At 42.0% G+C, this 22,764-nt stretch overlaps 2 protein-coding genes across 3 annotated transcripts in view; both read left to right on the forward strand.

The window, feature by feature from the left end:
• Positions 1-16,658, forward strand: part of banp (BTG3 associated nuclear protein) — a 22,334-nt gene extending 5,676 nt beyond the window's left edge. Inside the window, exons 9-13 of one of the 2 annotated variants that reach the window (XM_053884552.1) lie at positions 860-987; positions 1,517-1,588; positions 2,907-2,951; positions 11,331-11,471; positions 15,943-16,658. In XM_053884552.1, the coding sequence (XP_053740527.1) occupies positions 860-987; positions 1,517-1,588; positions 2,907-2,951; positions 11,331-11,471; positions 15,943-16,059 (503 nt within the window). In that variant the 3' untranslated portion in view covers positions 16,060-16,658. The remainder of the gene's footprint in view (positions 1-859; positions 988-1,516; positions 1,589-2,906; positions 2,952-11,330; positions 11,472-15,942) is intronic. The other variant, XM_053884553.1, reaches the window with a different exon arrangement.
• Positions 16,659-20,462: 3,804 nt separating this feature from the next.
• The window catches only part of LOC128770835 (zinc finger protein 469), a 208,962-nt gene continuing 206,660 nt past the window's right edge, over positions 20,463-22,764 (forward strand). The window contains exon 1 of the mRNA XM_053885739.1: positions 20,463-20,576. The gene's annotated coding sequence lies outside the window, so the exon portion shown is untranslated. The remainder of the gene's footprint in view (positions 20,577-22,764) is intronic.

Here is a 22,764-nt window from a genome sequence, read left to right on the forward strand (position 1 = left end):
CAATGGTAATTACTCAGTTTGCCAAAATTCATTCAACCAAGTCTTTTAGACTCGTTGGCCAACTTATTGGGTACATATTCTGTGTATTACGATTGACTTCCAGCTGGTTAAACATTAGATTTAACTCTTTGTGGCAGAGATTTAATGAGATGCTTCACTCATTTTCTGCCACATTCACATGCAGTCATTAGATATATCATGACGCCCATCTCCTGTGATAACCTCAGATGACCCTCTTCCTTTGAGCCTAGCTTCAATGCTCTGTATAAATCTGTCTTCAGACAGAGCCATAATGCAGCGACAGCATTTTTAGTTCTGCAGATGGTTGTAATCTGGACACAATGCCTGCTGTCCTCCTCTCCCCGTGAGCCATCACCTCTAACCTCTGACCAGGGAAAGCGAGACTGCAGAGAAAACCCAAATATCCTGAAAAACACTCTTGGGGTAGATTTCAGGCCCTGCCTTTCCAGGCCACACACACCAGAGAGTAAAAACACAAATAATAGTGACAATGATCTGAGTGCATGTTGAAGTAAGTCAGACACATCCCAATACGTATTATTAATATTTGTGTTACGCAGCAACACAAATGTTGCTGAATTCATTGAACAGTTTTGTTTCATGATTTGAGGTTCTTTCTCTTAGCATTGATGTGGTGCACTTTGCAGTGAGAGTAACTGGAATTAGAAGAAACAAGTCTGACAGTTTTCTCCCTTTTTAAAAATAGTTTAAAATGATTATTATTGTGATATTGGTAGCTTTGATTGAGTTTATGTCACAAGGCGAATTGATCTGCTTTGCCACTCAAAGTCACTTTCCTTTTGAGCTTATTGTTGACTTCAGCTCTTGTTGTGCTCAGCAGATGGAGGCATCACAGAGGAACCAGCCCACATTGAGACTTCTCCCCACCAGCCAACCCTGCACTACACTCTGGCTAACCAGCAGGTCCAGTTCCACCGCATTGGTGAGGACGGCCAAGTTCAAGTGGTGAGCTGCACTTTTTTTTTTCTCACTATGTTTACGACAACAAGATGTTTTGTAATTCAATCTATTTTTAATACGCCTGCCTCGTGTTTCCAAAAGGAGGTTTGTTCACACCGCCCACAACAGTGATACAGAACACAAAAGGACTATGACTTGCATTAAATCAATAAAGGAGTGAGGGTCAAGTGTCATGCACCGACTAACCCTCTCCAGCTGCTGAGTTTAAAGGTCATGATGAGACGTAGCATGCAGTTTATGATGCTCAGAGAGAGCTCTTTTTTTTATCACAGTATGCAGTATAATGAGGATAACGGTCGAGAAGTAACCTGAATTCAATAGGGTGATAATGAGTTGCTAAATATGTTGGTGTCTAAATTACCTGTGTTTCTGCTGTTAATGTTGCTCCAAGGAAATCATGGTAAAATGTGCCAATAGACCACATTTACCATTTTTTCAATCGCCTTTTATTGTCCAAATGGCACTCCTTTACTATTTCTGTTGGCTGATATTTGATGATTGTTGTCTCTCTCAGATTCCACAAGGTCAGTTACACATAGCTCAGGTGCCACAGGGAGAGGAGGTTCAGATCACACAGGACAGTGAGGTAAGTCTTCTGAATGTCTGTGTGTAAAAGATAAGTTCCTCACAGTATCAGATCGTCACCTCAATTCTAGACATCCAAGCAAGCTTAATCTCAACTAATATCACACTACAAGAACTTTAAAGACATGGAGACTGAACCTGAGCTCTAACTTTGATTACTTTCATGATAATAAATAACTTAAATGCATAATCTGTAACTGTAAATCAGTAGTTTTACGCTCTCATTTTGAAGACATAGTGGGTATCGACGTTTATATACTGTTACATTTCACATTCAAAGGGAAGCCAAGAGTAGCCAATTCTAATACTTTGTTCAACAGTAGGTGTTGTTTGGCACTATTTAAAAGGTCCTGCTGTGTCAGGGTTCATTGAAATAATAAAAGCTAGGTTTCTGTTTTACTGTAAAACAGTAGTGTGTTTTCATGGCAGCCAATGAAATGTCTGAGTACGTATATAAAGTAAATACTGTAATGATACATGACCAAAAAGTGATTAGTGTCATCAGTGAGGTTTATTTTTCTACTTAAAAATCCATCAAAGGCACAGATTTCTGATATTATGAAGTATGAAGTATTTTTACGTTGATTTTCTGGATGATGACATCTGTGTCTGAAAAGCTCCATAATATCATCACCATGCAGACCTATGCACTTTTTGGTAAATTTAGAGTAAATTAGAGACTGCCTGACTCTTAAAGAGGAATATTTTAATACATCAATTTAAAGTACTTCCTTTTTAGAATCTTGGCGAGGCCAATGTGTCAAGGCGCCAGTCTGTGTAAACACTTGCACGTTTAATCACGCACTGTATATGATGGGTGCCACACAAGCATGACAACTTGACATTTATGCGAAAGCAATTTACACTTGGAAGCGTGTCTTTTTTTATTTCCTATGTGGTTATTTAAAGAGCACAGAAGCAAAGCACGAAATAGTAAGAGCACAAGTGGACTGGATGCTGCAAAGCTCTAAATCCTTTCCTGCTCTTTGTGGCTATGGCCAGATTTTCTCTCCTTTCTGCGTCCCATTCCGCAATGTTGTTTGTTTTATGGTGCACAAAGCTTAGCAACAAATTCCTAACTTTGCTGACTGCCACTCAAACTCCTTTTTTATGGCGAATGGGTCACTTTCATCAAATACTTTGGTGTTCGTAGTAAAAGAAATGATCGTCTGAGAAATGCTTTCTGGTCGTATGGTGCGACACTGTGCATTATGAAATGTATGTCTTTGTACAATGTAATTTCTGTGTTTATAGCTTTTCTTAGCATTACAAATCAGTGTCTGGAAAATAAAATAAAACAATATCGCTCTCTCTTTCAGGGAAATCTTCAGATTCACCAAGTGCATGTTGGTCAGGATGGGCAGGTAAGTGCAAGCTAAGGCCTTATTTTCGAGGTTCTTTGCATGACAGCTTTCAACTCTCTGAGACCCTATTGACTTTTCTTTGGGTGCAGACACTGTTCTCATAGTGTAGGCAAAAGATGGCACGTTTTTTTTAGCCATTGGTTTGGATCAGTTCCTCAGAACGTTAAGTGTACAACTTATTGTTGTACCTTGGTAGACATCGTCTTTGTGTTCCACCATGATCTCACGTGAAGTGTTTATCTGAGATTGAGTGTACGACTTTTGTAGGTAAATAAAGCTGCTAATCATTCTTATCATTTGTTCAATAAGCAGGCAGACTTGGTTGTTTAGGGTTGTGTTTGGAACAGCTGATAAGCATTCTGCACTGCACACATGTCGTCTCAGATTTTGCTCTACCCCACCCAAACTCTGCGACATGGATATTTTGGATTGAAGGTCTTCTTGTTTTTGTTCTTTCATCTAAAATTCAAGTCATTCGTGATCAAAGAAGAGCCGACGTGTGCTGCACCGCAGCAAGATACATGTGGACGCCCGATGATCAATCTATGATTTTACTCATTATTCCATCATTTTGAAGCTGTTCTCTGGCCCTGAATAATACAGGATCATTATTATGGGGTGCAGTCAAGTCATTCTGTGCAAGTAAAGATGTCATGTTATATATGGGGAGTGCAGTGAAAACAATTACATTTAATAAAAATAAACAGAAAGCGATTTAAAAGCGTCCTGTCCTGGCTCAAATAAAATCATTTGAAATATTCTTTTATCGACAATATGACATGTAAAAACAATGGATTTGCACCTAAAGAGGAAGCAATTGTGGATATACATGATTGTCGTCCAAACTATTTATATTTATGTCAGTTAACTAGTATTTTGTTGTAGACTTAATAGTAGTCGACTTTTCGTCAACACCAAATCTACTAGTCAGTGTTTCCGATGTGTACAGATTTAAAGTATTTTAGTGTCTGTAATTTACCCATGTGTGACCATGCTAGGAAGTGACTGCATGATCCGTAACTGTAAATTATTCTTGTTTTACACTCTCATTTTGCAGACAAACCGGCAAACGGTTATATCAACATGCTGTGATTGTTTCCTGTTTTTTCCCCTGATGACCGCGCCCAGCCAATTAATGTACCATTCTTCTGGTCTTATTTCATATGAAGGTTTAATGACTTTTAAAGTGACACAGTGACTTTATTGCACTCAAGTCATTTTAATGGTACACTTATGTGGTCCAGTGAACAAGCGCTGGTCAATATTTGATGCGAATACAAGTGTGTTGGTGATTGACCAGGGCAATTAACTAAGTTGGACATCCGTCCCACCAGATCAAGAGGTTTAGATTACAAACCAAACCATGTCCGGCTGCGTGCTAACAGCACTAACTGCGCTGTTTGTGCATTTCCTAAATGACTCGGTGAAATGTCCTTGAAGCCATACAGACTCTGCCAGCTCAAAGTCTGAGGACAACTCCAAATATCACCGCCGGCCAATAAAAGCCCACTCATGGAGTAGTGACAGCAACGAAGGCAGACCCATGACAAAGTGTTTTACTGCCCTGTTGGTCTGTCTTATCTGTGGAAAATGGAAAACTGTAAGATAAAAGTGGTGAAGACGGAATGCAAGCGGAGTTTTGTTCAGTTGAATATTGAATTAATATGCGTTCCGGTTTGAAGAAAGGACGCCTATATGTGCAGTGTTCTTGGTGGAAAATGCTGAACACGCAACAGATCACAGACTATGTCAAAGCTTCTGCCAACAATGGGCTTAAATCATTTATCAGATCAGACCACAGTTGCCAATCTGTTTTTGGCTAGAAAGCCTTATAAACAAGAAGTTGTAATCTGCAATGCTTTAAGCTTGTTGAACAGCCTGGGCAGAAAGGGAGAGGGCATAAGTAATATTTGAAAGGTGTTGATCGTGTTGTGGCCAAGTTTGCCTGTAGGCATCAATGGGATTGTGGATTTGATGGATGTCCATCCGTGAGCATGTCTCCATGGTGCGGGGCTGAGACTCAGCTGTCCAGAATGGCTTAGTCCTAGTCTTGCTGAACGTTTGCCATATTTTCCAGTCAGCACATGTTGCATCCCCACATGTTGAGTCCCCTCGGCAACTTTGCAGTGGGTCAACACGGAAACTAGCGAGTTCTTGCAGTGGACTCCTTGGTCAAATAAAAAAAAAAAAGATTGTGAATATACTCTGAGTATAGATTTAAAGGACGATGTGCTGTAGAGATTGAACTCTCATTGTACTTGCCATGTTTATGGTTCTATGCATGTGAATCCGAGTTAGCATTTTTTTGTGAGTGGCCTCTCAGTTCTTTCATTGGCCTTCAATCCAGCACACTAGGTGGAAGTTTTTAGGAATTTCCTCACAGATTTGGGTTGAATCACGTTGGAGCCGATGTGATCTCTTGCTGGGATAGCCTGTTAGGCGTTGTTGAGTTCTCTGTCATTCACAGCACGACGGAAGATGAAAATACACAAACATGTTTTATGGCCAAAGCTCAGTACAACTGAGATGTACGTAACCACTCTGGGATGTAGTGGAGGTGGATTCTGTTTCAAAGGAGTGGTGGTCTGCTTTGTGTCCTTGTGGTAGCCCGGCCTTGAGAAAGGGACTGCAGATCAAAGAATTGTGTGTGCGCACACATTCGTGTTAAACTCATTTCACGACAGCGCACAGGACATCACCCCCGGTATTATTTATCTTTTGTCTTTTCGGGTAGAGCCCATGGTCACAGGCTTTGTCAATTAGTTGAACCAGATGTTTTTGATTTTTTTTTTTTCAGTGTGACTCAACATCAGCTCAAACCTCTGCCTCACAAGTGTCTGGATCAGAAACGCCCCGTTACACATTAGTTTGACTTCAAACATGACAGTCAATTGTCGGCCAAACCTGGTTTAACTAATAGATTTTTTAGAATTCAAACAGTCGTCTACAAGTCGCAAGAAGGTCCCGGTCTGCAGGGTCACTGACACTTGATAAACCTGAAGGAGAAGTCAAATGAGTCGTTGACATTGATGTTCCAGTAACATGGTTCATGATATGTCTGTTTGTAAAGGGAGCGAATGACACCAACCTTATTTATTCATCAATGAAATGTAAAAAAAAGAAACATACTATACGCTCAGAAACAAGGTTCCACTTGTCTGTTTTTGAGGTCTTCCCTCCTTTGCATGTTGCATGTTTTTTTTTATTGAGGCATAGACAGATAGTTTCATATTGTATGTTGCGTGGAAATCACTTGGTGACGAGTGTTTGGTTAATGATGAAGCATAGAATGAACTGGTTTCTGAAAGCAGCGAAGCAAGTAACCTACTTTATACTCATGAGCAACATGATGGAGAATGATGAAACAAGCCTCAAGCAGTGGTTGATTAGATTTTAATCTTGGGGTTGTTTTCCCTCAATAAAGTCTAAGTCTCAAACCTCTCTAAAGTATTTCCACTTTTGTATCCTATTTATCTTTCCCCTATTTCTTGCAGGATAGTATTCATAATAATGTGCCAGAATAAATTTGAATTCAAAACAACTTTAATGAGAGGATTACTGACCTCTGCGCCTCCCAGTAGAGCTGCCCTATTTTGTCAAACTGGATTATGATAGTCAGCCACGTATAATGTCCCTCTATTGTCCAACATTTTTTGGTGAATCTTAGAATCAAATTTTTTCTGAACTGTTCAATTTTGTTTCATACATAGGCAGAAGTTTATTCGCACTTCATTATCAGCTAATGTAAGATGTGTGACCTCTTTTGACACTTGGTATTGAGAAGTGTTTGTCTAAATTTTGTTTGGTTTCTTTCATGAAAAAGACATGACAAGAGTGTTTGTGTTACATGTGTTTTTGTGTGACTTTACTGTTAATGTTTCCGTCAGCAGAAATATAATGGAATGCCTGTAATGGTGGGCTTCTGATCGTTTGATAACTTAGCAATGGGAATAGATTATGTGTTAAGGAGTGTCAATTTTTGATGTTGCTGGCAAAGAGAGGCTAAACCACCGGTGTCAAACTGGGCCTTTGTGCAGTGGTTGCATTTGTTCCAACCAGTCAGGTGTCTGAACGATACAGTCAGTGGATTGTCAGTCTGGTGCTCTTTGTTTCAGCTGACAACTGACTGTATGTGCTTGCAGGGTTGGAACAAAAACCCACTCCTGCTGCAGCCATTTTGTGGATGGGTTTGACCTCCCTAGGGTATGATGGACATGGTCCCATTACTGGCTGTGAATTAATGTCGTGATATTTTTTTCAACTCACGAAAGGAATTGGCTCCACCGGGCTGGTGCAACATCATAAGCGTTTACATTGAGTTTGTCTAAAATATAAGCACTCGCGCTTTGTTGTTATTTCTTGTGTCACTTTTAAAGCTAGCCAGCTACAGGAAGAATAAAACATTAAAAAAATGTCTTAAATTGACAACCAAATACAAACGACAGGTTTCTTCGAGTTCACGGCTGAGATTTGTGAACAGATAGAGGAATACAGATGTCTTTCTTGTGAGTTACACATTTTTATGTAGAACTCCAAAAATCTTTTGGCTGCTTCCTCCTTCAACTCAGCCAAGTGTCATTGAGTTCAAGGATCCCTTGTTCTGTCCCTGTGTATAAGGCATCCATCAAAGATGGTGAGTAATAACTGATTTGAACTTGGTTTCAAAAAACAGCTCCCGGGTTGTTGTTGTTTTTTTGCTGTATATAAATTATCTTTATGTCACACCCTAATTATATCTCTGGCTCATTTGAATAAAGCATGAAGCTCTGACACAGAGCAAGTCACTGCACTGCGAATAATTTATGCTGCAGATGTTATTTTCTTCCAGTTTTGAAGGCGAAGTTTGATTTTCCACTTGAGAGAAAACCAACAGAGGAATTTCTTTTCTGCGTTTTTCAGGCCTCACTCTTAATTATGGCTGTTATTTTTGTCATCATTCCGGTTCGACTTGCCGGGTCTGGATTAGAATTCAAGTTTTTGTCATAAAACCTCTGTGAGTCTTTCATGAGACTGAGATCTGCCGGTGGGACTTTATGCAGTGGTGTGTTGAAGGACTGTCTGATTGGATGCAGGTGTTTGAGTGGATATGCTAAGGGCCAGGTCAAAAGGTCAGTGGTCCTCCAAAACATCACTGTGAGTACCACAAAATCAGGTGTAGGCATGGGATATTTATATCAGCCACGTGCGGTCATATCAGTAATGAGTCTCTTCTAAACAAGCGTTGCAGGACTATTTGTAATGAAGCTTCGATCAAGCCGTTTTCCGTACCGTATCCCGTCTTCCCCTCTCAGTGACCCACCCAGATCTTGTGTTACTGCTTGGACATCTGTCCAGGGTTGGCAGTCTCATGTGTTGTTGACAGCTGCGAAGCTGAAAGGAAGTTCCAACCACTCCAAAGTCCAAATGTTTCTTTTTTCATTTCCCTGTTTTGCTTTGTTTTTTTTCTCAGAAGCGAAAAATGAGGCAGTTTTCCTCTGGGTGTGATAGGAACCAGATTTGCATAGTTCTCTTCCCCTCAACGATAAAGGCTATAGATGGCTTTTTCTCCTCAGTCTTTTTTTATGCTGATACTAGTACTATTGTAAGTTTCAACTAATAATAAACATGTCACATTTTATAGAGACAAAACTTTCTGTTTGGTTGTGTGATTCGTGCCAGTTGGCTCCGACTCCTGCCTCTGAGATAGTTAATTTTTTGACACCGTCATTGAATCTTAAACCGTTGCTGGGAGTACACTGAGAAAAGCAGTTTTGAATTTCAGTCCTGCAGACAAGCCGCGATGAAAACTCGTATGTTTGTGTGGTTGTTTTTCGCTTTTTATTATTGCAACAACAAATGTTTTCTACATTAAGATGATCCTGTTTATCTTCTTCAACCGTATGTGGAGGATAATATGTTTCTCTTGTGCTTTGGAAGCAAGATCCAAACCATTACAACATTAGTGAGAGATTTATTCAGTCTTTGTCTGCAATTCCTTAAAGGCAAAGCTGCTTGCAGAGGCTGCAGAAAAAAATGTGGTTTCTTCCATTTCTTCGATGCCAACTTTTTCCTTTAATCCACTGGAGTTGTCTAGCTGTTTTTACTTCCCCTTCGTTGTGGGAGATGGCAAGTTGTTTAATACTTTAGTAGCAAAGCATTCATTTATACAACTCAACGGAAACAGATGTAGCTAAGACTTTTAAACCCGTGAACATGGGCAACAACAAGCTCGCTAGATTGTTGATGTCGAGGTCGTCTTATTGAAGTCCAGATTTGGTGGGCTGGGGGAGACGACCGGACCATATTAAGTTATGCCTGGGCATTCCTAATATATTCATTTTATTTATTTACCCACTTTGAGATGTTGTTAAAATTATCATTTAATGCCACTACCACTTGTTGCATTGTCTGGTATATATGGCAAATTTATTACAAAAGGGTCCCTCAAAACAATTTTTTGGGGAATACTTTGATGCACATTGCTTGAGGGAAACGTTCCAGCATGCACGGCTTTAATTGTAAGTTTGAATTGCGAAACTATATAATTTCTGAAGCTAAGCAACTTCATGAGAATTTCTGTTCTTTCTAGTTGAACTGTATTACAGACAGCCACTTGGTTCTCCGTATTTACAAGCACATTGCCACATCACAGCGAATTGTTCCGCCCTTTGAAGAATGTTGTCACTGAGTTGTGTTGCTCATTTTAATTTTCATGTCTTGCCTGTTTTGTATATTGCATAAACTAGATGTTTTGACCAAATAGACTGTGGCCCACATCAGCTCTGGGGTAATTGGTGAAGAGTCTGTTCCAAGTCCACATTTCTGTCCAGTCTCCAAGTGCATCAGTGCACAGCTGAGAATGCTAACTGTTTTCAAATGAGAGCAGAGGATATAAGAGGGCAAGGAAGTGTTCATGATCTCCAGTGTCTTTATCCAAACCTCCCTTATTGTATCCTTGGATGCCTCTTTGGACTGTTGCACATATTCGGATTCTTTTCAACAAATTTGTAAGGCTTTTGTTGAACGACAATGCTGATGTAACTGAAGCAATTTGTTGTTGGCTTGTCCGTCCAGTTAAGTCTGTACTAGGTTACCATGATCATTAAACCTTGATAGTTGTTGAATTATAGAATTAGAAATCCTATAACTGGTGTGACCCCAGTCATTCCACATCATGTGCTCCGTGACCCTGTTTACAGTCTGTCTGTAGAGGTGACTCAGGTTTCGAAGTGATGACAGATAAACCAGAGCCTGCGCCACTCTCTTGCTCGCTCTCACTCCAGCGTGACTTTGCCCTGAACAACCCAGCCGTGGAATTCAGATGTGACAACCAGATTGCAGCAATAAATGGGCATGAGAGGAAGCATTTTCACCTTCAATTAACAAGCTGCCTCCTGAGAGTCTTTTCGATAATGTGCGTCAGTTGTCTACCCCACTAATTGCTCCTGTGTCCCTGCTGGGCACTGATGCGTCACGTTAATGATGCTCCAGATTTTGTGGGAGAAAGTTAATATGACGTCCAGACATCTCGGTTTTGTCCCATAGGGCTGGAACATCGTTCTCGATTCACATCATGGAGATGCAGTTGGATTGTGGTCAAAAGGAGAATTGTAGGCAAAAGCATCGTCTTAAATTAGGATCTGGGATTTCACTCATACCCTCAAACTGTGAATGTCCCTGATGGAGACCGCATGTAACATCACAGAGTAGAGACAGCATCCACATGAAACCTGTCAGCCTCAAGACCCTGGAAGAGGTCTGTGATTTATTACAAGCCAAACTGGGACACAGCATAAATGAGTCCATATTCTCATTTGGTGCTGGAATGCATTTTATTTCAAGCCAATAATTTCCCTTTCTTCCTTGAAAACCTGAACAGACTGAGTTGGCATGGGTTGTGCTAACGTCCTATGTGTGACATCAGTAGCTAGAAATACCCATCTTCCTGGCAAACAAATCTGAGTTGTTTTTTTATGTCACACAAAGATGGTATTATTAACACCGATCACCTGTATTTTGGACTATTGTGTATATCTGCAAGGTTTTCAGTTCAATTTGAGTGGAACCAGTAGCTGTAACTGTATATGAGGTCCACCAACAACTGCAGTGAATAAGATGGGATTTTCTTGTGACCGCCATCTCAGTGGAACACCTGGAAAACCTTGTTTTTGTACATCAATACAAGTCAGTTTATGTGACATCACACTTGTCCAGATGTTGTACTGCCATGATTTGGCAAAGATATACACAACAAATTGTTTTGTATTTGTTCCTTTTGTGTGTACTGTGACTCATTGCAGAGATCGACTCATTTGTTGTCCAAATTGACAAAAGATTGTCTGTTCTTTTGTTGGTCGAAACACGGTGTTTGACAGTTCCTCTCATATGTCCATGTCACAGGTGCTGCGTGGAGCTCAGCTCATCGCTGTGGCGTCAGCTGATGGAGCCGCAACAGCCGTAGAGGGGTCCACTCTCCCCCCTGACATCCAAGTTCAGTACGTCCAACTCGCCCCGGTCTCGGATCACACATCTGCTGTGCAGGTAAAAACACAGACTCTCTCAAAATCATGTTCATGTGTATACACAGACCGATTGTTTGTTAAAGAAAAAACATTCCTCATGCATTCTTTGCAGCACATGTGTGGCAACTAGGCCTCACTTTTCATTCCATTCAATCTGGGATCCTCGTCCACCAATGTCATAATAAGCTTCCTGTTGAGACAGTCACTCTCTTAGAGATGCTGATCCTCATCTGTGTCGCTTCAGTCAGTGCTGAAGGTCCATGCCATCTTCAGCAAAGCGCAGTAATGCATCAGTCTGATCACAGAAAAACCTTTTTTGCCTTGTCTGGAGCTCAAAATCCTGAAGAAGAGGTTTTTTTATGTGGAATCCAAGATTTATTCCTGTATTTCACTCTCTGTCCTAAAGCTCTTAGTCATTCAGATCCTGTTGTAAATTATTTTTACATCTTCCTGGAAGACTTGCAGTGATGAACAAAGTTGCGATGTGTATTTGCAGCATGCTAGAAAAAGTGCTGCTCCCATTCATGTGATCGTTCATTTGTTGGTCCATTATTATGATTTTTTTTGCAGCATTGTATTTCCCTGATGGTCAACAACAGCATCTTAGCCTTGTGCATTGAATTTGAATTTTCGGTGTTCAATCATGATGACGTAAAATGAAACTATATTAGAGGGCATTCAAAATGTTCAAACTAGGCATCATTACTATTGTACTACGGAGTAGTACATAACGTACTTACACTGTCTTTTTGAACTGTTGTTGGTATAATAGTCGAGTTAAAATAATTTACATTCATTGACTGTATTTGTGAAAAGGCAGCGTGTGTGTGTATGTATATATGTTCATTATGACAGCGCTGCACAAACAGTAATTCAGGATTGTAAAATGCTGTTGAGGCAAAGGTAGCAATTAGTAGATATCCCTGAATATTCCTTAATGATTATGCTGGCAGAGCAAAAACCACATGTGGATTCAGGATCTCTTCGATTTCTTGCTCACTTGCTTTTGAAGTGGTCTCTAAAAAAGCTTTTTTCCTCCCCCTTTGATCTTCCCGTTGAGTCTCGGGAGTTTCACGTTTTTATTTGCTGCTCTCTTCCCTGGAGTGCTTAATGCCACGATGAGTCTTGTAGTTGTATGAGTAACGCCTGTGTTCCCTTGCTCAGAAATAAACAGAGAAATATTCAGACTGATCATATTAGCCTGGTGGCAGCACATGAAAAGAGAAAATGTGCTGACCATCAGGTTGTTGAGATCACGTCTTTCCCTGGCTAACTGTCTCTGTTACTTAGTTCAGCCATTGTTGACGTGGTCGTTGTTTTGTGAGCGTAGAGTCTGAGGAACTTGCTGCTTGACTATGAATGTTGTTTCAGCAGTACGAGCAGGCTCTTTTGTACTTTGCCCCCAGATCTGTAACATCTGCGATGCTTGGAAGATTTTAGGTCATTTTTTTCATTGGACAGTGATCCCACCTCCTGACAGATATTAACAAACAAAGTGAGAGAAGTCTGACCGACCACCAGGATGCCTTTCTGTTCCGTGTGATTTGTGTTCGATTTGGGCGTTTGAACACGAACGAGACAGATTAAAGCCACTTGTTAGCCGTGTGGTTGTCTTTGATCAAACAATGTTAACCAGACACTGCGGCATGGTTAGAATCTTGTTTTGATTAGGTAACGTAAATAAGCAAAAAAAAAAAAACTTGTTACAGATTAGATTGTAAGTTAAAAGATGTCTCTTTCCTAGGTCTCCCTGTATATATATATATATATATATGTATATATATATATATGTATATGTACATATATATCTATATATATGTACATATATATATGCGCTCAGGCTCTACGTTCGTGCTCAGCAATAGAATTTTTATATTGATGGCCATTGATCTGTGAGAGTGCAATTCCAGTCAGCATGTCTCCTGAAGTCTCCTCGTCGGCTCAATAACTGCTGCGCAAAAATTATTGTAAAACAATGGAAGTGTGTTGGTTTAGCTGTTACGTTGACCATCAGGATATAGACTAATGCACATGTGGATGTCATGGTAAAAGAAAACCGCCGTCCCAAATGAATAACAAGCTCGCACTTTCTGTTGATGTAAACCATCAACTTTATTTTCTGCGTACGCTGTGAAGACTTTCCCAGGTGATGAGTCTTTGCTCCCCATGGAAGCATTATATTTGACTCGTCGTTTCTTCAATTACAATTTCTCTGTCTAGTTTTGTAAATTCTGGATTCACTACGGAGTTCAGCAGGTCACCGGTTTCTTAATCTCCGTCTTGGAAACATGTAAATCAAGGGAATATCTCTCATCTGTTTCCAGACATGTGGCAGCATTTACGCATGTTTTAAAACTGCCTTGACCTTTAGTATTTATTTATCTCTCCATATTTCCTCCATGTTTAATAGTTTCCATTACGCAGGCCTTAACAGCGCGACAACTCTGATCTTGCAGACAATGCTATTTTTCGTAGCCCGATGTGTGCAATTGAATTCCTTAGATCTTTAACAATCAATTCCTGCAAGAGTAGACTTTGATGCGTTCACATTTGTTGGATGTTAAACTCCTTAATCCCAGGGAGTCTTTCTCTTCAGTCTGAACGTGTCACTGCCGTGCGCTGCTGCGGAGCAGCTGTGCTCCAGTCAATAGTTCTGTCTGGTGACAGCACGCTGCTCTGGAGGAGGATTAAACGCTGCAGGTGTGTTTGAGGGAACCTCTGGCGTGTATCTGAGGAAGGAGTGAGTCACTCTTCATGGTCATCATCCAGGTCTGAGTCATGGACCTCTCATCTTCTCAGACGCACAATACCTTCGTCTGTCTGACATGGACCGTCGACAGTCAGAGAGCATTAAGATACAAAAAGCTTGTCTCTTGTCGGGTCTCTCTCCACCTGTCAGTCTGCTGCTTTTCTCATCCCTCACACCCTCCGCTTCTCTCTTTCTTCTCTCTGATATATCTCTGCTCTAATCTCTCTTGTCATTCCTTTGTTCCTGCAGTCTCTGATCCATTTACAATGTTTATGCTGCGCAATGATACTGCAACATGGTGTGTGCAGTATCATGTTAGTATACCAGCTTTGTTCTTTCCTACGAGGAGATGCAGCGATACTGTTTAAGAACAAGTGCAACAAAAGACTTTTTGTCATTCCGAAAACAATCACAAAAGTACTTTGAAGTCATTAATAATGAATTATTTAATTCTGTGACTACATTTTCCAAGATGAGATGCCATCTGATTCAGATGTACATGGTCGTGCAGCAAGCATTTAATCTGAGCCAAACTACTGTCGCATTAATCCTGTAAAACTAGGTATAAATAGCTGGAAGCGTGGAGGAGACTCATCTGCCGCACTGCTTCCTCTGTCCATTTGTAAACAAAGGCCACCCATCATGACCGTAGCAGCATGTCCCAGTGAAAAATATTACATTGCCGTATTGTTCAATACAATGGTTCCGTATTATTATCAACTTAACGGTCACCTGCCGTTGCATGTGGTTTGCTTTCGCAGCTCTCTTTGGCTGCACAGACAGAACTTGCTGAAGGAATCATGTTTGTTAAGAAGTACTTTACTGGTCATGTAACATGTGGTAGGTGTTTCAATGGAGTAAAAAATGTCCACATGGTCCATTGAGATGCCTTATATACCAAGTGACACACTACCCATGGCATCCAGGTGTGTAGTGGAACGTAAAATACGTGCTTCAGTACTTTAATGCAGCAACATGCAACACTGAAGGCTGACGGTTATTGCATTGTAACTCTCCAATTCTCACTTCGAAGTGGGCTGCCATAGTCCTTTAATGTGAGCTTACTTTCTTGTTGAAGCACAGTACTGGAGCACGACACATTTCCAACATCCTGCTATATGACGTGGTCCACACTGCTAAGTCAGTCAAAACCTTTGGAGAATAGCCAGAACAAACTCATTTGCAATCTCACTTTTCTAAATGTTCTTGGATTTTTCTCTGTGAAGTCACCTGTCGTAAAATCCCGATACAGCCAAACCACCATTGAGGATGCTGTCCACATGGAGTTTCATCAGGAGCCAGCATTTTGTCTCTTTTGTATTTTATAAAAGATATAAATATATCTTTTCCCCTTGTTCTCCATGTAGTTGTCCAGAGTACAGGAATTAAACAGAGTTGTGCAGACTTAAACATGGAAATCAGATCCCAGACTTCCTGCCTAAAATGGGCACGGAAGGGCAATCGCAACTCCGATAGCAAATCCCAAAACATTTCCAGGAGTCTCTGCCTCATCCCTGACGGACTTGTTTGCCTCTGTGGATCTAGCCCCAAAATAACACCATGCCTCATGTGAATCGGGTGGGGTCACGGTGGTTCAGTGTGAGTGTTTGAGCTGCTTTAGCGTGCACTGGTGGAGGTGTCATTCACTCATGGGGCCAAACACAAGCCCTGGAACCACGTCAGGAGTAAAGGGGTTAAATACTGTCCCTATTTCTCAGTCATCTTTCGTTTTCTTTCACAGGCTGCTGAATTGGCCCCAGCCCTGCAGACAGACCTGGATGTGAAAGAAGCCATCCAGAGTGCCATCCGGGCAGAAAACGGCGAGGTGGTCCAGATTGTCACCTCGGTGGCAACCTAAGGGTTCCGAACTCTCTGCAGCAATTCCAACCATTCATATATCAGTTTGCCTCCCCCCTTCCTTGTACACAGTTTTCCCAACCAGACGAGACAGTCGGGAACTGTCCGCGGAGATCTTAAGCACACCATTGTCTTCCTGAAGCTTTCATGTACGGAAATCGCCAGATTCAATCTGCTCTAAATACACAGTGAGGATTATGTTTGCTACTGATGCAGACCGTCACCACGCCGCTGCATCATTGCCCACACTTGTTTACATCGGCTTTGAGTATTGTTACAATGGAGCCCTGCTACGCCCGAACCCTCCTTGACAGAGCCTTTTCAAAACGCCTTTTGTGTTGGTTATTGACTGTAGATGTAGTGGCCTCTCCGAGGATTAGTTTTCCCTGCAACTCTTCAAGATAACTACGTCATTTCCTGGTTGTTTCTAACCACTCAGCCTTGTTTGTTGAACTCAGCGACATGTTGCATGTCAACAGTAGACAGATTTGAAATGCTGCCTGTACAAAAAAAAACAATTTGTTTCCCGAGTCTGTCTCTGTAACGGCTACCCTCATGTGAATTAATAAGTTTTGTGGTTGCCATAAAAGGAATCTTTTATTTTGGTTTGTTTGTCTTTTCTCTTCCACTTCTGTCCATTTGAGCTTTGAAAGCCGGGGATGAGTAGTGTGGACTTGCTCCAAGTTGACTTGTTTTTATAACAAGGTCAACTTCAGTAACCACTTGACAGTGGTACCGAAAGATTCTGAACAAGTATGATGGTCTTTGAACGATAAATATCTTTCCTGCCGCGGCGAAGACTGAGGCGTAATGTGGCTCTGCGAGGTTCCCATGCTCTTGGTGATGTAATGGTGTATTTTGGAGACGGGCAACAAAATGATCCCCGTGAAACAACATCAACAGTCTTGGTTGCTTCCTCTTCGCCAGTGGTTCTGTCTGTGACCTCTTCACTGGGCCTGTTGTTATCTGTGTTTGCTCTGGGAAGCTGTGATATGTTCTCCTCTTGAAATGCTTTTTTTAAAATATAAATAAGTGGTCAGGCATATAAACTAGCATGAGTTCAAGTTTTGGCTTAGACGTCCGCCTCCCTCAGTGACCTGTCCATTATATCTTGGACCTGGAATGGAACAGCTCTTAACAGCCATGTTTTTTCTCCACTTTTACAACCTTGGTCGCCATCCAACTGGAGTTATTAGTGTAGCAACGGGCCTCTCTCCGCCTGCCACTGAGATAGCGTGATGAAAATAGAAAGTATTGATAGATGGAGCGATGGTTTGGAGGTATAATTCATGTTTGGAAGAAATGAGAAGAGTGATGGACAGAAACCAAACTACCCTCTGCAGCGAAGGCTTCAGTGAGCAAGTACCAACTTCAGCTTCCTGCTTCCCGTGCTGGAAGTTTTTTTTTTTTTTAACAATGCAGGAGGAGTTTTTAAGAGTTGAGTGAACAAGTCCAAATACAAAGTGTCTCCAGAATCATAAATCACAGGTTTAATCTTTGGGAACATTGCTCCCCAAAGTCAAAACGAATCCGCCTCTTGTCTAAAGATGGATTACAGAACTGTGCTGTCACGGCTTACGGCGCATAGACTTGTTTTTCCCCGATTCTTTCTCTTCCTCAAATGAAGTGATCCACCCAACTCATAACTATTGATCAGGCGATTACAAACACCTGAACAGCATTGAAAAGAGGATTGGATTCCTTTGTGAATGACTCCCTGGAACTCGCCAACAACACCAACCGAGTCTCTCAAGTCTATTTGAGAGGAAACATTTGGCAATGAGGCTTGTTGGAATTGAGTCAGCTGCCAAGACAAGTGAGTCGCCACATCCCTCCTGGCCGACGCTCCAAACTAGTCATAGGCCGGCTACAGGACTGTATCTAAAATAAGAATAATAACTGGAAACCCAAGAAGAGCTCTGACTGAGTCTTTGGGGCAGAAAAGTGCCCCTCTGGAAACCGATTCTCGGCTGCCTGAATTTCCGTGCCACGTCATGTCTGTTATTGACTATTGGCTGTGATGAAAGGGCACTTTTTTTGCCAGTATCTCATGAACAGGAAGCTCCAAATTTATTATTTATATTCTACTGGTGACATGCTGAGGTTCTGTCACTGCAAACAGTATAGATGATCAATCTAAAATGATCAATAAATGTTCCATTTAAACTCATAAAAGCACCATATGACTTTACTCGTGTATACTATGAGAGGTGGGGCAGCCCCCTTTTGACCAGCCGCAACTGACCACAGGACATGTAAACTTGACTTCATACTGTCCATACCTGTTTGCGAGTGCCACACTGTTCACCTCAAAGTCTGAAGCTGTCGATGGCAGAACAGATAAACGTGGAAGAGAAGTAGGAGCTGCTGCTGAAGCCGGCTGGTGCAAGAGGCCCATATAGGACTAAGGGTGGAACTCAACAACACTGAACACTCAAGCTGAAGTGGTTCAGGCAGGATTTTCAAAATCTCTGGTCACACCAGTGGATGGAATCACAAGGGAAAGATTCTGTTTCTTTCTTTCTTTTTTCTTTTGCTGCTTAGATTAATCCGCGTCCAATAATCGAAACAAAACGTCTCTTTTTATCTTTATGAAACAGCATTTATCATGAATCCCTAATAAATCCTGGAGGCAACTGCTTTTCCCAAGTCGTCCCGACTGAGCCCCGATGAGCGAAAGCGTTTTTATTTATTTAGCCATTTCAGCTGATCTCACCAGATTTTCATTAATTGTCTCCAGGGCTGAGTTCACCCCCACCACGGAACATTGTGTGAGGGTTGGTTTTGGCAAACCTGGTGCAACAACAGACAAACAAACCCACAAAACGCAATGAAAACGCATGGTGGAGAGGAAAGAGGAGAACGTACGACACCTGCGTTTGTTTTACTGTGGGTCCACACACCACTGGCAGGAAGTAATTTGGGGTTTTATACCTATGAAAAGAAAATGAAGATAAATAAAAAAAATAAAAGAACAATGAGTCAGTCTGTGTTAAACTTGGAATCAGATTTTTTTTAATATATATAATTCCAGAATCAGGTCTTGATTAGATTTACTGTGACCTCCTGGAATATGTTATTTATTTTATGTATATGTCAAAGAAAGAATGTTCCACATGTTGCCACAACAATGATAAAAGAAAAGTTTAACTGCAAGTACAGGACTAAGCAGTGATCTATGTTTTACTTTAGGATGAGTTTTTGCCACCACACCAGCCACCGAAGTACCAAGTATATTCATGAATATAGTCTTTGTTAGTAGTTAAGATACCTTCTTGTTGGTTGGACCCTAATCTGTTGTAAGTGTAGCCTCTCAACACCACGTCTAATAACTTGGCATCTGTTTTCAATTGCACACAAAACTGTATTTGCAAACTTGCAGATACAGTGGTACCTCGGTTTTCGAACATCTCGGACTTCGAACAAATTGGAGTTCGGAACAAAAATTTCTAGATTTTTTTTTGCTTCGGATTTGAACAAGAATCCAGAACTCGAACGCACCCGAAAAAAGCTGGAAAAAAACATGAAGTGCGCGGACCGATCAGCTGACCCATGTGTCCCGTTAGCTACATTTACTGACTGTTTCTTCTTCATATTGAGGTGTAAAACCTTTCCTGTCTCCGCACTGGACCGTGGTAGAGTGTCACAGGGGAGGTGCTGGCTCTCCACACTCCAGGGTTTGATGTCCTGTTGTGGGCTGGAGCTGGGACAGGGATGAGGCGAGTCTGGGACAGAGCGTGACTTGGTTTATGACTTTGTCACAGCCAAACTGCACAGAAGCGCACATTCAGAGCTGGACACGCACCGGGCACCTCTTCACTTCTGGAGGGACGTCACTCACTCTGCAACCCCTCCCACATGCAGCGGCCACACACATAGAGGAACAGCGCACCTGCAGCAGACACTCTACATTCACTCCTACAAAAGACTATTTTAAGGCTTGGAACGCATTATTTCTTTTTCCATTCATTGTAATGGGAAAAATCCCTTCAGATTTTGCACAAATCGCTTCTCAAACGGCCGTCTGGAACGGATGGTGGTGGAGAACCGAGGTACCACTGATCCAAATGCATCATAGTAAACCATCCCTCATCGTACTTTATGAGCTACTCATTTCAAAGGCCTTAAAAAAACACCTGATGGGCTGGATTTGGCCCCCAAGCCTGGAGTTTGAAACCATTAAATGAGAAAAAGAATACATTTGAAAACTACTCCTTCTTAAATCTACTCCTGTATTGAATGTAGATGTCTATGTTTTGGTGAAATCGTGGCTGTGAAAAGGTTGCCTCTGACGTCAGCTGGAGGTGCCGGTCCGCTGATGGGAAGACTGGAAGAGGCGCGCAGCAGAAGCGAGTTCCCCTGGATGGGAGGTCCTGAGCGGCGCTGGGAGCAGACGTGAGAAGACACTCGCTCACCCAGACGTCGCCTACACAATGCTTCCCGGTGAAGGAGTTCGCTCCCAACAAAGTTTTGGCAGCTCGCACCGTCAGTGAGCGCTCGGCTCCGTGAGCGTCCAAGGTAAGTCGGTGCAGCAGCTCGGCTTCGACTCCCTGCCTCGGACTGGTCGTGTGACGGTGCGTGACGGTGCGGCGGAGAGACGCAGGTGCATCGTCTGAAGTTGGGGGCTCGCGGTTTAACCTTCGCTTCGTTTGTAAATAAAGCTGCAGCGGGCTAATGCTCCCGAGCCTCGTCTGCTGTTTATGATGTGATGCTGCTGCTGCTATAGAATCATGGGTCCAAACACACTAAAACACCGCCGTGAGTGTTTCTCTTCATGCGCCCCCTGATGGACTGGCGATCTGTCCAGGGTGTCCCTCACCTCTGACCCCGAGTGGCCGGGATGGGAGCCACATCCCTGTGACACAGTTATGTGGACAGTGAATGAATCCTTTCTATTTCTGACGTATTCCTCCTGTTGTCTTTGGTGGAGTTAGCAGTGTTTGTCCTTGGACCGGGACCTCCCCGCCTTTTCTCCTTCCATCACTGCTGGGACCCACTCCAGTGACCCTTTCCAGCCCAGGCTAGTTGAAATCAACCCACGGCAGGTTTGCTGGTGGAGTCATTTCTCAATCTTAAATGGCTTTATTCATGAGTCAGACAATCTTGCTGCAGTGTCTCCTTCCATTATCTTATCTATATCAATTCTCTGTGTCGTGAATAGCTTTGCATTGGCACTTGACTTAAAAATGAAGGTGCACTGTTTCATTTCGTCCAGGTTTTTTAAATGGCAGAACAAAAAAAAAAAGGGTTTGCCTGAGTTGAGGCTGTAACTTCTGACACTTGTGTGTCTCCTTATGTGGGTCATCTGATGCTTATGTGTTGTACCAGTGCCTGTAAATCTCTACTCATCTCTCATATTCAGTTGAGTCAACACAGTCCAAGTCCAACAGAATCCATACAGTTTTATTTCTGTTCCTTGAGTGGTGAAGCCTAAAAAATGTCATGGCATTTGACATGCATTGTTCATGATGTAGTTTGTAGTACAGATGTGTAGATAGTAGATCAACATTTCACACTATTTTCAAACAAGATGTACTACACACATCCATTTCTATCCATGCCGGAAGCTTTGCCATAGATCCATGCTTCCTGTTAAGCTCATGTCTTGAACAAGTCAAAGTGGCTTGAGAAGTATCCCAGCTTCATAGTCTCAGACAGGGCTGGGGTGGTGCCTGTTTTTGCACCTTTAAGACACCCGACTGGTGGACAGGTGTCCTCTTGACTGAGGCTCTTTGTGGAACAGATCTGATCTGGAGTCATGGGGGACTTCTTGGGATGAGCTGGACTTAACCTGATGCAACATGCCAAACACATTGACTAAAATAAGTTCCGGAAGGGAGGCACCTGAGTTGCTGTGAGTCTTTTCATTCATTGAAAGCCTGCCTTACAGGCCAGTGAGTGCTGAACGTCTTGCTGTAAAATGATGTACAGAGCAGCAGCATAACAACTTATAAAATCAACAAATATATAAGTGTTAAAGTAGCAAAAGCTAATGTCTGGATCATATTCAAACCATCCAATGTTTCCATCTGAGCCTGTGTAGCCAAGTTTTTATTGGATATTGTAACAGCCTTTGGAGTTCTGAAGTTCCCTCTGGTCCTCCACTCCATCTATGCAGCACCAGGCTTCACCAGATTGTGACTCAACATCAGCTGCAGGAAAGAAGAAATCTCCTCTGTTGCAGCTTGAACTGAGAGAATGAATTTCTGTCGGAGCTGCAGGGTGACGTTTCAAAGGCGTATGCTGAAGGTGGATCACATCCTCCGACATAGGTTTGTTAGGTGTGTCATCTGGACTTTGGTTTTAGTGGGGCTGCATTATGTACTGGCGCTGTGTTGTGCAAATGTTGTGAAGTTGCTTCTACACACACACACTTGTGTGTATAGATATATAGCATGTATAAAATATACATTTAAAACTAGGATCTTCCGGATTTTGTGTGTGGTTGTAAAAGGCGAATAATGTGCACAGCGCCCCCTCTGGCCAGGTGGTGAATCGATTCAAATGCTGAATTTGGGGGAAGGTAGCATTGCTGAGTCATTTTCTTCTATTTGTCACTCAGTTCTGTTGAGTTCTTATTGTGTCAAGCTTATCATGAGCTCAGCTAATTGGCCTCTTAGCTGCTGCAACACATTTATTGGTCCTAACGTCAACATAAACACGAGGTCTCTGTGTTATTAAGAGACATTAAGTTGCGTCTCTAAGC

Source organism: Synchiropus splendidus, chromosome 14, assembly GCF_027744825.2.
Source record: "Synchiropus splendidus isolate RoL2022-P1 chromosome 14, RoL_Sspl_1.0, whole genome shotgun sequence".
Classification (NCBI taxonomy): domain Eukaryota; kingdom Metazoa; phylum Chordata; class Actinopteri; order Syngnathiformes; family Callionymidae; genus Synchiropus; species Synchiropus splendidus.